The sequence below is a fragment of the Pelmatolapia mariae genome, linkage group LG16_19 (assembly GCF_036321145.2).
Source record: "Pelmatolapia mariae isolate MD_Pm_ZW linkage group LG16_19, Pm_UMD_F_2, whole genome shotgun sequence".
NCBI lineage: Eukaryota > Metazoa > Chordata > Actinopteri > Cichliformes > Cichlidae > Pelmatolapia > Pelmatolapia mariae.
In genome coordinates, this window is record NC_086241.1 from 19534452 (window position 1) to 19549571 (window position 15120).

The 15120-nt window shown below is 37.6% G+C and overlaps 1 protein-coding gene across 2 annotated transcripts; it reads right to left on the reverse strand.

Moving 5' to 3' along the window:
* Positions 1-202: 202 nt before the first annotated feature.
* Positions 203-12215, reverse strand: LOC134646138 (nectin-3-like). 2 transcript variants are annotated; one of them, XM_063499867.1, is made up of 8 exons: positions 11956-12215; positions 10655-10996; positions 10241-10543; positions 8937-9030; positions 8233-8387; positions 5121-5226; positions 4012-4099; positions 203-3675 (listed from the first exon to the last, which is right to left on the reverse strand). In XM_063499867.1, exons 1-8 carry the CDS (start codon positions 12071-12073, stop codon positions 3664-3666), a joined length of 1218 nt encoding a protein of 405 aa, XP_063355937.1. In that variant the 5' UTR covers positions 12074-12215; the 3' UTR covers positions 203-3663. The 2 variants fall into 2 exon arrangements, with proteins under 2 accessions (XP_063355937.1, XP_063355936.1); XM_063499866.1 differs by having other exon boundaries at positions 4012-4156.
* Positions 12216-15120: the final 2905 nt, after the last annotated feature.

A 15120-nucleotide genomic window follows, 5' to 3' on the forward strand; every position in this document is an offset into this window, starting at 1 on the left:
GATTTCCCAACATAAGTAATTACAATAATTAAATTACAGCTACAACTATGTCATTACTTGTGTTAATAAAGGTTCTTCAGTTACCTGCACGCCAGGCACTTCCTGTGCACTTGCTCTATAGGGAACCAATTTTAGTTAATGTGCTGTGAAGAGGATAATGCTGGTACAGTGATACAGCTTTTCAGGAGAGGACATATGGGCATTAATTGATTTTTATTGAACTAAAGGAAAGGAATGCAACATTAACATCCGTGAGAGTTATTAGCACAATGCTACTGCAGGAAACCTATTTAGTTTGCCAGTTGTATTACTTGTGTATTAATTGTATGATAATCAAGTTTTATATCAATGCAGCCTGGACTATCAGAGTAGGTATACTGCATATTATTTAAAGCATACAAATTATAAATAGTTATAACAATATAATGACAAAAGAACAAATAATAAACAGTTGTTACAGAACCTAATTCAAATCAAAATGATGAATACAATTCATTCACACAATTCAGAGAAATTGTTTGTCCTGGCAATCGGGATAAAAATTTAACATTCTCTGGATACATTAAATTTGTTTCAAATGTTCAGTTTAGTCAACCTTTTAAAAAAACAAAACAAAAAAAAAAACAGCAGGTATATCTTAAAACAGTTCCTGTCAGCATTAAAAAAGCCATTGGAGACAGCAGTACAGGCTATACAGTATTAAATAATAATACTACTAATAATAATAATTAATGGTGATGAATAGTTTTCTGACAACATGGAAACCTACTTGTGTAATGCTTTAACACAGTGGTTCTCAAACTTTTTCTGACATGCCCCACTGTATAAATGAAAAATGAAATGAATGAAATTAAATAATAAAAAAAAGTTTAGTGTCCACATCAAGGAGTTTGTAATTAGTTAAGTAATTAATTACTCATTAACAAATCAAAAAGGTACAAGATGAATTTTAGTTCAAAGTCAGCATTGAAAGCAACAGACTCTTGTTTTTTTAATGGCTTTTACAAAAACAAAAACAAAAAAAAAACAAAACCTTTTTTTTCCATGATGCTTCACCAGTGGGGCCATGTTCCACAGCTTGAGAACCACTGTTATCATGTACGGTGCATGGATATACTTTAAAAATGAAAACATTTTTAATGATCTCACTTTCTTAAAAGGTTTAAAACCATAAAGTGTCATGTCTTCATTGTTAGGTTTAAAGGAAAGAAAAAAAATCTGATGAATAATATAAAGTGTAGAGTTAAAATACACACGCAAGTGAATGCTAATTGCTAATGCTAACAAGGATTAAAAAAGTTATGTAACTAAATTTACAATATTCAGCAGTATGCAGGAAAAAGGCAAAGAATATCTTTACATCCATTACTAAATCTAAAAACAGATTTAGCAACAAGATCCAGACAAGATGAGTCAGCAGTTTCTATCCTAAAATATAAATAGTATAAAACAACACGCTGCTATGGCCCCCTTCAAGCTTGTTTGTAACAGCAGTTAAATATGCGAATTAACTTTTTACAAAAGTGAAGCAGCTTAAAACAAAAACTTCAGGCAGTACCAGAGTACACTTCTAAAAAGTATAAAAAGAGGTATTGTTTTTGTAGCAATTATTAATAGCTGCAGTTTGCTTGACTATTTAAAACTGTAAAAAGATTTATACTGAAACATCCACATATGTACCATCATGACCAGTGAGACAATGGAAACTGTGAATCAACAACACTAGAACATTAAAAACAAAGCAAAATAAAACAAACCCAGAATTTAATGATAATAATTTAGAATAAGCACTTAACACTTGAAAACATGGAATATGATTAAAATTTTTCTTTCTACTTAACATCACGCTAACATCCTCACACAATACGCGCCTTCTGCTCTATCACATAATATTTCAGTCAATGACAAATCTGGTGGGAAAAAAAATCTAATCATAAAACAATTAATTTTTGTTAATTAGCAGTACATTTAATAAAGCCATGTGTGAAGTGTGACTTTATAAGACTGGTCACTGCTCTCCACCTACAGCAGCTGGAGTGCAGCTGTTAACAAATCATTAACAAAGCTTGTTTTGCCTGAGTGGACATTTTAGAAAACCTTTCTCATTATGTATGATACTCAACATAGTACACTGCTCAAAAAGGAACACTTGATTATCACCGTATATCACAAACCAGTTTTAGCACCTGATCCACATAACACTGGACCAATATGGTCCCTCCAGCAGGTGATGGGTTCACTGGAGTAACTGGGGTCAGCCAGGACCCATGAATAATGGGTCTTTCCAAAAATAGCCCCTTGACTAAGTTTGGCCTTATGAAGGGGCCCTGGTAACCAAGATTTTGTCAAGTAACTTCTCATCATCGAACTCTTTTGAATCACACTTGGTCTGGCCCTTTACCCATGAACACTTTGCCTTGGGAGGCCCTACCAGGGCCAAACTGTCCTCAACAACATAGCTCCTGGGATCAGAATGGCACGCAAACCCCTGTGATAAGGTGGTGATTCATGAAGGGGGATGTAGGGAATACTTCTTTCCTACACCTGAACAGACCTTTGCTTTTACTTCTTTATCAATTACCCTATGCTTACTCTTGCTGATCAGTCGCTGTTTTTTATTATTCCTCACACTGCACATTATGACAAAGAGCGAAAATAGGAAGATAACATTGAACTAATAACTTATTACGTGTGTGAATACTATAAAATCATAAATAGCTTGTTTAATTTTCTCAAACTTTTCTTTCCTGGTTGATACTTTTAGTCAAGATGCTGAAGCAGACTTTTAAACTGCAGTGTGTTGAGTACCACCACAAAATTTCCAGCATTTTAGTGTGTATGCTTTGGTGTTCTGTTCTAGTTTGACATTAAACATTGACCAGCATGTAATCTAAATTAATACAGTCATTAAGATTAATGATTAATGAGAGAAATGTGACCTTTCTAACTATACTCGCCTGGAAAATGCTACAACGTACTGCTTTTTACAGTTAAATTAAAAAATTTCAGAAGGGTGAAGACCTTTGATTTTCTTCAAATTAATTAAAAAAACAAAATGAAACAACCAATAATTCAACACAGTAACAAAACCTCACTAAGATTTTTTAAAAGATGTTTTTTTCTTTCAAATTTCTTTGTATGTTGCTTTATGTTAGATTATCCAAGCAAAACATCTGCCGTGCGCTAACAAGGGTGGGGCTCTATTTTTCAAGTGTTATGTACTATGTGGTAATTTTACTGGTTCGGATTACAAGGTAATCAGACGGTGTGCTTCACTTGACTGTTTGTGCTGTCTGTGCGAGTCTCTGTGGTGTACTGATAACACTGATAACATTGTTTTAAACAGAAGCCCTGTGGGTTGAAATCCTCAGTAGCTTAAAGGCTTTTGTTATCAGGAGATGCAAATGTCATAGAAAAACTGCCATTCATATTAGCCAGAGCTGGTATGTCAAGGTAGAACCCAAATGCCATGGCAGTGACAAGAAAGCAATAAAGAAACTTCATTTAAAACTAAGACATGATAAACAAAAGTGGGGCAGAGAGATAAACGGACACCGAGTACCTCCACCTGTTCTTCATCTGTTCATTTAGCAGCTGACTCTAGAATGTCATGTTGGTCGAGCATTCAGTCCAGATGTTGCTCATCCTTTGCTTCCACAGCTGTCACAGAGATTGCTGAATTTAAGAGAATTTGTTTAAAACGGCATGTAATTTCATCTGAACATGCAAAGACTTTCAGTGTATCTGCATATTTTTAAAAAAAAACTCCTACAACATTCAATGCACACATTAATAATTAAAAAGATTTACTTTTGGAGAAGGGCAGATTTAATAAAATGACTTGTACAAAACTAAAACTACAAATATATCTGCCATAACTGCATAACATAATTTTACATTAAATAAAGTAAATAGCACCAAAATATTTGGAAAGAGAAATTTAATTTTGACTGGAACAAAAATGAAAACAAAACAACAATGGCACATTTCAGTGAATTAACTGTTACTGACCTCCATCTGTTGTTGTTCTTGTTGCGCTGCACTGTCACCAGCTGGTTCATTTGTTGGGACACGCTGCCAAAAAAGTGTAAACCTACGCCTGGAAATTTTGGGACAACAATTCGAAAAGTTCAGTTTCCCCTCCAACACCACCGCACTAGATTTAAAATAAAACAAACAAGTGCATGAATAACCCAACGTTAAAAGACAGATACCCAAATATGCAAAACAAAGACAAATGGCAAACGAGGAGCTTGTCCGAAGAAGTGCATCATGTATTGTCTGGAAACACTTTTGATTTTAGAGCGATGCACTAATTTAGGTGCATCACCTGAGACAGTACAATACAACTTTTTTTTTAATTAAAAAAAAACATCACTCAATACTCATTAAATAATCATATTCTCCATATTGATTGAAATCATTGAGATTAACATTTTACAAGACTAAATTCACTGTGTTTTAAAGAGGATATCTACTTATCAGATTATCCTTTTTTTATGTTTCCATCCTTTTCATTTCTACTATTTTGGTACCAGTTTTACTTAGTTTCATCTGTACAAAAAACATTGTTCACAAGCTAGTCTTCCTTTCCCCCCTCGCTGAATGAAATCTAGCCTAAAATGTCTATTGTAACACGCTAACTAGTGCACTTTTTTGCCCCACAGAAAGTATCAAAATTGCCAATTAGGCCATTCCTAACATTTGCACTCCCTTTCTGATTAGGTTTTTTTTTTTTTTTTACATTTTGCAGCATATGTACTGCCTGACTAATTAGCATTAAGAGTCCACATTTCCATACGGTTTTTCTCTTTATTTTAAGAAAAAATGAAGAAGCATTCAACACGGCTTTGAAATAAATTGTCCAATGAAATTCGAACACCCTAAAATAGAGACTGTACACACACACACACACACACACACACACCTATATATATATGTGTGTGTGTGTGTGTGTGTGTGTGTGTGTGTGTGTGTGTGTGTGTGTGTGTAAAAATAAAGACAATTTTGAATTAAAGAGTCTATACTTCAGTTTGGACAGTAGGTCCACATGCTTTAAAGTCAGGTCTACTAAATATTATTCTACATTTTGAATACGTGCAAGTTAATGTATGAAGTACCTTTGATCTTCATGTGTATAAAAGTACCATACTGCAGCCCCAACGATGCTCAGGAAAAAAACACATATAAAAACACCAAGTAAGGCCCATGCAGCAGAGCACGCTCCTGCAGGGACACAAGAATGAAGGATATAATGAGGATTACATTATCTGGCATTTATGTTTTATATTTCATATTTAGATGACTCAGACAATAATTAAAGATATACCATGCACAAATCAAACATGTAGCTCATGTAGGTTGAGGGCAGGTTAACAATGATCGCTTCTGGTACTGTTGGTCAAAAATGTTCTGGTGAAAACTTTTCTAGTCTTGGGCGAAGATAAAGGAAGAGAAGATGAGAAAGGTGTGTAAGAAAGCTGTCTGATACAGTTAGGGAAAAGCAGAAAGAAATGAACTGTCTCTAATTTTTATGGTAGTTTAATTTTAATGGTAAGAGACAAAATATCAACCTAAGGTCCAGAACAAATAGCCAGAATTCTGGTTTCAAAGGCCTGAACTGAAGAAACCACAGAACTGGTTCCTTCTTTTCTAACTCAGCACCATGGGAAAGACCAAAGAGCTATCAAAGGACATCATGGACAAGACTGTTGATCTGCTGTAATGGATTACAAGACCCTCAGCAAGTAGCTCAGTGAGAAGGTGACAACTGCTGGTGTGAATATTTGGAAAAGGAAGAAATATAAAATGACCATCAATTGCCCTCAGCCAGGAGCATGACAGTGACCCAAGGTCACATAGTAGGTCACAAAGGAGTCTCTAAAGAACAGCGGTTTCTCGACCAAGTACTAAGTGATACTTTGCTTGGGGGAAAACATAACATGCAAATGAATTTATAACTTATGAGTTTTTTGTTGGGGTTTTCTTTGGTTGATATTCTGACAACACTAAAATGAAGCTAAATGAAACCATTAGAGCCTGTTCATTTCTTTGTAACTGAGAAAAATTATTAATTCACCAGGGGATCAAATAATTATTTCCTTAACTGTACCTGTGGAGGTACAGATATGTCTAGGAGAGCGGACAGTAAACATTTTGACAAGAATGTATAACAGAGAGTGTTGGAGAGTGGGATGATGTCTGAGGAAAATGAGGCTATAACATGAAGATTTGAGAGAGAGTTGCTGAACCTCGGGTAAGACGAGAGGTGGGCAGCAGTATGGCTTCATGCCAAGAAAGAGCACTAAAGATGTTTTCTTTCAGAGTATTGATGGAAAAGTACAGAAAAGGCCAGTCTTTATGGATCTAAAGAAAGGATATGAAAGGGACCCAAGAAAGAAACTTATACTGCATGAAGAAGTCAGGAGTGGCAGAGAAGCATGTGAAGGTGGTGCAGAACATGTATGAGGACAGCGAAACAGTGAGATGTGCGACAGGGGTGACATATGGGTTCAGGATGATTGTGAGATTACAGCAGGGATCAGCTCTGAGCCCCTTTTTGTTTCCAATGGTAATGGATAGTTTAGTCCACGGAGCCAGACTTTCTTTCTTTCTTTCTTTAAAGTATTTTTTCATAGCTTCTCTAAGGAGAGCAGCCGAAAGAAGACTACTTGCACCCACTGCACATTCAAAAACTCTCAGACTAATACAGTCTGAGGCTAGGGCTGCACGATTAATCGTTAGAAAATCGCGATCTCGATTCATACTTATGTGCGATCTCATTTCCAAATGACAACGATTTAAAAAAAAAAAAAGAAAAAAAAAGACGACGACGATTGTACCGCATTTTGATCCGGGACGTAATCTGCATGAAAACAAGCGCTCACTCTTCCTGCTCAACAAATGACCAGGGCGGAGCCTTATACCACGTGATACAGAAGCTGTGCCGTGATGCTCAAATTGGCAGGGAAAAAACAACGGAGAACACGTCAGGGATGACGAGAAAGTGACAGGAGAAAATCCGTCCCGGTCAACCACCCAAACATCAATAACGGGAACCTTATACAGCGCTTCCCTATACACGTCGAACTCCCGCAGGCACAAAGAAATTACGGAGGCTATTACTTATCACCTGACCAAAGATATATCAACACTGTGCAAAACGAGGGATTTAGGAAAATGATCAACACCCTAGACAAACGCTACACAGTGCCGTCCCGCAACTATTTTTCTATTGTTGCATTACCTGCTCTATACACGCAGTGACGAGCAACGGTGGAAACGGAATTTCAAGCAGTACAACATTTTGCGGCAACCACAAAATGTGAGGCATTTATTGTTTTTATGTTCAGTTTCAACTGTTACGAAGTTGATGTGCAGTTAATAAGTGCAATAAATATTTATATTGGAAAAGAAAATCGTGAGAGAATCGTGATCTCAATTCTAAGCAAAAAAATCGTGATTCTCATTTTATGCAAAATCGTGCAGCCCTATCTGAGGCATAAGAAACTTATATGGCCATGAACAGAATACAGTGGAACCCCGACTTACGAAATTAATTCGTTCCAGAGGGTCTTCGTAAGTCAAAATTTTCGTAAGTCGAAGCACCTTTTTCCATCGCCTTTTAAGTGAGGCGATGGTTGCTGAAGATCAAGTTCTTGGTGGAGGAGAGGTGGCGGAGGTTGAAGAAAGCATACGTATGCATGCATACATACGTACGTGTACATGTACATAACATTATGGAATTTAATTTATTTATTTTTTATTTTCTATTTTATCTATTTCGTTACGCAGGCATTTTGCCGTACCACGGGCAGAAATATTGCCGTTAAGTGCCTTCGTAACTTGAATTTTTCATTAAATGGGGTCTTTGTAAGCCACGGTTCCACTGTATATTTAATTTATGACATGCTTTAAGTTTTAAATTGTAGAACTGACTTGAGTAATATGTACTGCACTGAATCATTTAGTTGTCTGTTTTATGCTGGCTCTAAGGTAAGGCAATCATTTCTTTAAGCTATTTGCTTACAAACGATTCCTAACCTCTAATTTGGATGTGAGTGGAATGCCTACAGAAGTCCATCATTTTACTCTCATAGTGGATGTTTAAGTTTCTGAAACAGAACAACATCAGAATGACACGACATCCAGATAAGCTAAAATCCCCCAATATCAGAAACCAGTTCAAAAAGATTTGGACAAACTGCACAGCCAAAACCAAGCTGACCTCACCTGATGCCACATGCACGTAGAGCTGGCCGCGCTTACTTCCATATGTGTTAGATGCTTCACACTGATAAAGGCCATTTAGATCAGAGGTCAGGCTCAGCAGTTGTAGCTTTGCACCGTCTACTTTGACAGAAGACTGCAGCAAAGACTGGCCAGATCTGAAAAACATGAACGAGACCTGATCATGAAATGTACAGAGAGGGCAGAAAAATGTGAGCTGTGCTAAGAGCTAAACATCTTTGTAGACGGTGGCAGTTTTATAAATTATAGTCGAGGAGGACATTGAGTGGATGGATGTAGGTCAGAATTGGAAGTAACCTTCATGTCTCTTTGAAACTGCTTTGCATGACATGTGCTTGGTGATAACACTATTTTCTGGGGGAGTGGCTGTAGCTCAGGAGGTAGAGAAGGTCATCTACTGAATGGTTGATGGTTCGATCCCTGACTCCCCCAGTCTGCATGCCAAATATCCTTGGGCAAGATACTGGCCAGATACTAACAAGTTGCATCCATTGGTGTGTAAATGTTAACTAGTGAGCACTTAAAAAGCATAGAAGAAAGTGCTTATCTGAATGGGTGTGTATAAAGCGCTTTGAGTGCTCCAGGAGAGTAGACAAGCACTATATAAGATTCAGTGCCTTTATTATTACCACTCCTGTGAAATGAAATGAATATTTCAAATGAAACCAATATTCAAACTACTTTACCTGCTCCAGGTAAAGTTTGCATTTGGTTTGGCTTCTGTCACACACTCGAACGAGTCCTCTGAAATCACGCTAATGTTCACTTCTGTGGGAGAAACTGCAAAGAAAAGAAAGCAAAAAATTAGAGACCTGTGTTAATTCTTAACTGAGTACATCTTAATCATATCAAACAACTTTTCATATGTATTTGAATCAAAACAAAGAAATGCATTTTGGGTACCTTACACTCATTTTCAAGCAGAGATCATTTTGTACACATTCAAGCATGTTGGTGCCCTGTTTAAAAGCATGGCTTTTATGGGGATTTCAAGCAGAAATACAACACCACAGACAAACCGTGTCATTTAAAAAAAGAGCCCACAATACTGGAAGAGCATGCTTTAACTTTGAAAACAGTCTCTAGTGTTTTTGCTTCACCTTCTGCCATTTCCCATGTGTACTGAATGGATCTCAAACAAATGAAGTAATTGTCGAGCTTTACAAACAGGTTTAAGCTAGTCTGTGCACCGTGGTGTTGTGTCACTTGCCTCAACTGGTGAGAGTTAATTTTTAACCTGAACATCTGCACTCTTACCGAGAACAAAACTCATTCAAGGGAGCTAAAATATCCAAATTCAGGGTAGACATTATTCATTTTGTGATGCTCTCAAGATTCAAATGATCTAACTGGTGTCAAAAATAGACATATTTGTAGTTCTACTTTTCCCCTACCAAAGCCTTGCTGGTACACGCACTAATGCACAACCTTATTGAGTTTGCTGCATTTCAGCTGAACTGGGTGGTTGTGTCTCAGGACACAGATCAGGTTCCATTACTCGTCTCATCTTTCGCAAAATATTTATCCAGCTATTGTGAAAACATGGGTGAGTGACAGTAGCATGAGAAGAAGGATAAAGCTGGTACCCCATACTGGGAAAAAACAAAAAAATCAACTCATGAACAAAGGAAAAAAAGCAAAACCGTCTCAACTCTTAACACTTAAGACTACCTGAAAGTATGAAGTTTTGAGGGTTTAAGTCTGCTTTTATTCAAAACAAAGATGCAGGGTATAGTTTTAAAAAGTGCAGCTGTTACTTTTATTTATCCATAATTTATGAAACTATTTCTGTTGCATGAGTAGATAATACAGATTAACTGGTAACGCCATAAGTTCTATAGTATTGCTTTGTAGCTGCAGTTCCAGTTTAATCAGTTAATCCTGGGTGTGCATGTGTACTTTTAATATTTGACTAAATAATTAATATTCTTCAGTCAACAGCAACACAAAAGAAGACAAATAATAAACTACATGAGCAGTTGACACTCACAGTAGATCTGTATAGTGAAGGGCAGACTCTCTTCTTTAGACAGGGAGTCACCTCTGATAACACATTGGACCTGTTGACCGTTAATCTCTCTCGTAGGAACGCCAAACAATGAGCTGACTGTGGTAGTTGTATCGTTGTCATACTGTGTGGAGTTTGTTGTTGTCCTCACTTTGTCTCCCAAACCATCAGTGAGCCACCTCACCTCTGCAGGAGGCTTCGATCCAGCAGCCGTGCAGGTAGCAAATAAAACCTCTTCTGTGCCCAAAGTGGGAAAATTGTCCTTGACGCTTGTGAATGGAGGCACTAGGAGAGTTACAGCACACAAATAAATAAACATGCAAGCAAGATGGTGAAAGTAACTCTGTGTCACACACAAACACCCAGAATATTTTAAATAAAATGCTTTCTTTATACCAAGCAAGTTTAGAGGTATCTCAGTCTTCTGATTTCCACTTGGAAACAAGGTGAAGATGCACGTGTAGCTGCCTTCATCCTTCAGGGTAACATTGGATAACTGGAGAGTTCCATTTTTGTTGTTAAAATTCCCGATATATTTAAATCGATCATCACCTCCATTGACAAACTGTTGTCCCTCTCTGGGTAAGATAGTCAGGAAATTGTCATTGTGAGGTTTTTCTCTCGTCTTCCTCTGCCAGGTAATCTGTGTCAGGTCATCATTGGTACCAGTGACATAGCATGATAAGATAGCGGTACTTCCTTGTTCCACTGTCACACTTCCACCAATCACCTGGAGAGCTGGAAAGTACAGAAAACGTGATTAAGGCAGAGCTGAAAATAGAAACAAAAGAGAATCCAAGGACATTCATATCAAAGTGTGATGAACTCTTGTGTTTTTGTGTGTGTGTATGCTTCATCTTTCAAACAAATTTTGAAATTAAGCTGGGTAGACATTGAAAAATAACTATGACAAATATTTAGAACTAGTTTCTTGGGGGTTTAATCTACTGACGCTTGCAACTTATTTTGTTCATCAAATGATCAAAATAAGAAAATACACAGATGTCTGGTAGGTAACGTAACACAGCTTATTTTCTTAACTCAATGTGAGCCAGTCAAGGTCGTGTGAGTAGTCATGCGCCAAAGCATAGGAAAATGGCCCTGAAAACACCCACCTCCACTCTTAACAGAGGAATGAAAACAATATCCTCCAGCGTCCTCACCATGCCCTTATATAGTTACATATTAACAGTTAACTACACAAAAACTCTGTATTGTACAGTAGTTCAGTAACAGGTGACCATCCTGTTAGGTCATTGCTTGGATTCATCTGTTCTCTCATTTACTTATAAATAACATTATATGAAAAATGAACAATAAGCAACATTCCTGAGGGCATTTGGGGAAGAGAGTAGTGTTACTAATTATACAGCACGTTCATGAACAAAGAACTACAGTCTAGAACTTTGTGGATGTTTATTGTATCAACACAAACTGAAATTACAAACAGAAACCATCGATTTCAAGTTAAATATGCATATGTAACAAATAGATAATAAATGATAATACACCACCATTCACTTTTATGAACCACAAAGCTCGTTTAAAAAATAATAGTATTAAGACCCCGCAGCGAACATTGACGCCATATGTCTTGTAAGCCAAATCTCTGAAGCGTGAATGTTAAAATAAGGAGCTGCAGTGGACAAATACAACATTCAAATTCAGTTCATCGCAGCCTAGGTACTACAAAATACCTTCTACATCAGCACATAGAAGAGACAACGTCACGAGAAGGACACGTAGTAGCGCAGAGTCACATATGGACGGTATATTGTGGCAGAAACTGCCACAAAAGGAAGCAGCTCCATCCATCCGCTAATCATTGCTGTCCATTAATCATAATATTTACACATTCCAACTTCCGGGAGAAAAAAGTCCACAGCCCAAAAATGTTAGAACACAACAGGACCGATGATTCTTTTGTGAGTCTAGCAAAGAAAGGAGGCGGGCTGAAAATGGCTGAAGACCTACAGCGACACAGAGAGAGGAGGGGCGGAAACAAAACCTTTCACACATGACATGAATTAAGGATGCAGTGTGCTTTCTGTTCAGCCTTTTAAACAGCGTAACCGACGAAAACACACGTGGCTTTACCTTAAATGTACATCAAAACAACGGCGATCACGGGGAGGACCAAAATCCTTGCTGTCTGCGCTGTCTGAGAAAAGAGTGGGGTTTGTTTTTTCAGGGGAGCATCCAGGATTTTCCTTAATTGGGTGCCACAGGACCCAAAAACCAGGCAGAGGGGCTCACATGAAATCTGAATAAAACACTGTGTGCTATTTTCAGGTTAGTATACACCACTGTGTCTTGTTCTCAAGAAAACATGGTGCTGCACAAGGGTTTAAGTATCATTTGTGTTGGATAATTGTTTTACAAAGCAGGAATAATGTATTTAGATTTTTTCCTTCAGTAAACAGAAAATAGTGAAAGCCTCTTAGGTAGGATGCTTAGGTAATTCACATCTGGGAGATCTTAAAATTAAAAAAAATATATACAAATTATTATTTTATTATTTGTTGACATTATTTGAATTTTGCTCCTCAATTTAGATGATGCAGTAAAACCAAGAGATGCGTGATGAAATGTGTGAGCTGATTTCTTGGCACTAAGTGATCAGCCAGAGACCATTCATTAAACCCTTCTTTGCGTCTTCTCCAGTTAAGTTCAAACAGGCTGCACAGACCTTAGAGAAAATGTTGTAGAGTGCAAGGGGTGGGTGTCTTTCTGTTCAGACATACAAACATCAGATCACTCAGGTCAAAAATATTATTTTACTGACTTAATCTTCCAAATTAATGAGGTACAAGATCAGGACCTTTTGAAAAAATCAAACAAAACAAAAGGCTTCTTAGTCTTTATGAACTGTAACATGTCTCCTGTTTTCATTCTTTGTAAATCACTGGAATTAGAATGTAAGTCATCTAGTCTGGCAACTTCCTGAATAAAGAACAATTGTTAGTTGCATGGGCTTGTTTTTATAGCAGCTCCTTCCTCCTCATTGATCAAACAGTGCCTCTTTGTTTAGATTCCTTAAACCGTTTCCTTTTGTCTAGGATTCTCACTAACAAGCCTCTTTTTATTTTTTATTAAACCTTTATTTATACAGGTAGTCCCACTTAGACTGGGCTTCATACCATCTAATGCTACGGATGATCAGCAGGGAGTATGCACAACTCCCTGCTGATCAGGGGCGGATCTACAGGGGTGGCATGGGGTGTAATCTCCTGCCACCCCTAGTGGCAACCTGATTTTGCAAAAGACAGTGTTGCTTATTAAAACAAGCTAGCATTAACACCTTGAGCCTAGCTACACTAAACATTGAATAGAAATTCTACAACTACATAATGTATTGCATATGATTGCCCCCCCCCCCAAAATAAAATAAAATAAAATTTCCACACAGCCTAACTCAGTGATCAGGCTCACCATAAATCCTAGCATATTTCATAATTTATATACAAAAATTAACATTTATATTCAAGAGAACAAAAAGTCATGGCCCCAGTAAATAAACAAAAATGTTTGTTTATTCTAGAGATATTCTTTTCTTTTTTTGTCTTTTTTTTGTCTTTTATTGTCTTGTTGCATCTATGTGTGCGATCCAGTAACCTTGTTTTGCAATACAAGAACTACACAGATAATTATGGATAGTTATTGTTATCTTAGGGGCGATCGTGGCTCAAGAGTTCGCCTTGTAATCGGAAGGTTGCTAGTTCGAGCCCCGGCTTGGACAGTCTCGGTCGTTGTGTCCTTGGGCAAGACACTTCACCCGTTGCCTACTGGTGGTGGTCGGAGGGTCCGGTGGCGCCAGTGTTCGGCAGCCTCGCCTCTGTCAGTGCGCCCCAGGGTGGCTGTGGCTACAACGTAGCTTGCCATCACCAGTGTGTGTGAATGGGTGGATGACTGGATGTGTAAAGTGCTTTGGGGTCCTTAGGGACTAGTAAAGCGCTATACAAATACAGGCCATTTCAAGGTTATTATTATCTTGAATAATGTTCCAAGTGTGCCCTGGATCAAACGTGACCCAGTGTGTCCTTTCTCTTATATTCTCTGACCAACATGCACAAGCTTCTATATTTAGCTTTTTAAAAAAATGTCTTCTTGTCTTGAGCTTTTCAAACTGCTACCTGTTATGTACACTGCAAAACGTGTTGCTTGTTGAGAGGCCACCTATGGATTGATCAGGTTGAGCTTAATTTTACTACTAGACTACTAGAGAATAGCAAGCAAGTACTAAAAACAGAGGCTTAGTAAAGAGAGCATATCAGTCACAGCATTTTGTGAGAAATGAGAATGTAATAACAAGTTCCTCTAACCATTTCTCACAGCTCAACATGATACTATACAACCCAGTTTCTGAATCTCATTCAGGTCCCTGCCTGGGGCTCTTGAAAACATGAACAAAACACAACAGGAGCTGTGGGTGAAATACATTTTGAAAATATATGTATTTTTTTATAATACTGGTGGTACAATTGCTGACTTACATTGAGCCGGTTTTTAGGGCGTACCTATAAGAGATTAGCTCAATACAAAACAAGTGATCAGCACAACAATATTATCACAGAGCATATGAAAAGCATGTGCAACGTAATTTGATAAGGATGCCTCTGGGGCATGTTCCACATGTATGCGGTCCCCGAGATAGATCCAGAACATGCTGGCAAGTTTACATCACTCAGATGGCTTTATATGATTGGAAAAGGTGACATAAGTAGCTGGGATGAGGAAGATCTGGGCATGTCTAAGACTGCAGCTCAAATGGATAAGTGGTAGCAAATGATTGGATGGAAGCAAAGAGAAATCCAAATGTAATAATATGGAGACAGGATTTTGGAAGAATTTCTGAAAATGTT

What these genes read in the sequence shown, in the direction of transcription:
- LOC134646138 (XM_063499866.1), bottom strand. Translation starts at nt 12,073, where the DNA reads ATGGATGGAGCTGCTTCCTTTTGTGGCAGTTTCTGCCACAATATACCG. An exon ending in CTTCACTATACAGATCTACT is followed by an intron (nt 9,031 to 10,240) that starts GTGAGTGTCAAC and finishes TTTTCTTTGCAG; the next exon opens with TTTCTCCCACAGAAGTGAAC. An exon ending in TATACACATGAAGATCAAAG is followed by an intron (nt 4,157 to 5,120) that starts GTACTTCATACA and finishes TTTTAAATCTAG; the next exon opens with TGCGGTGGTGTTGGAGGGGA.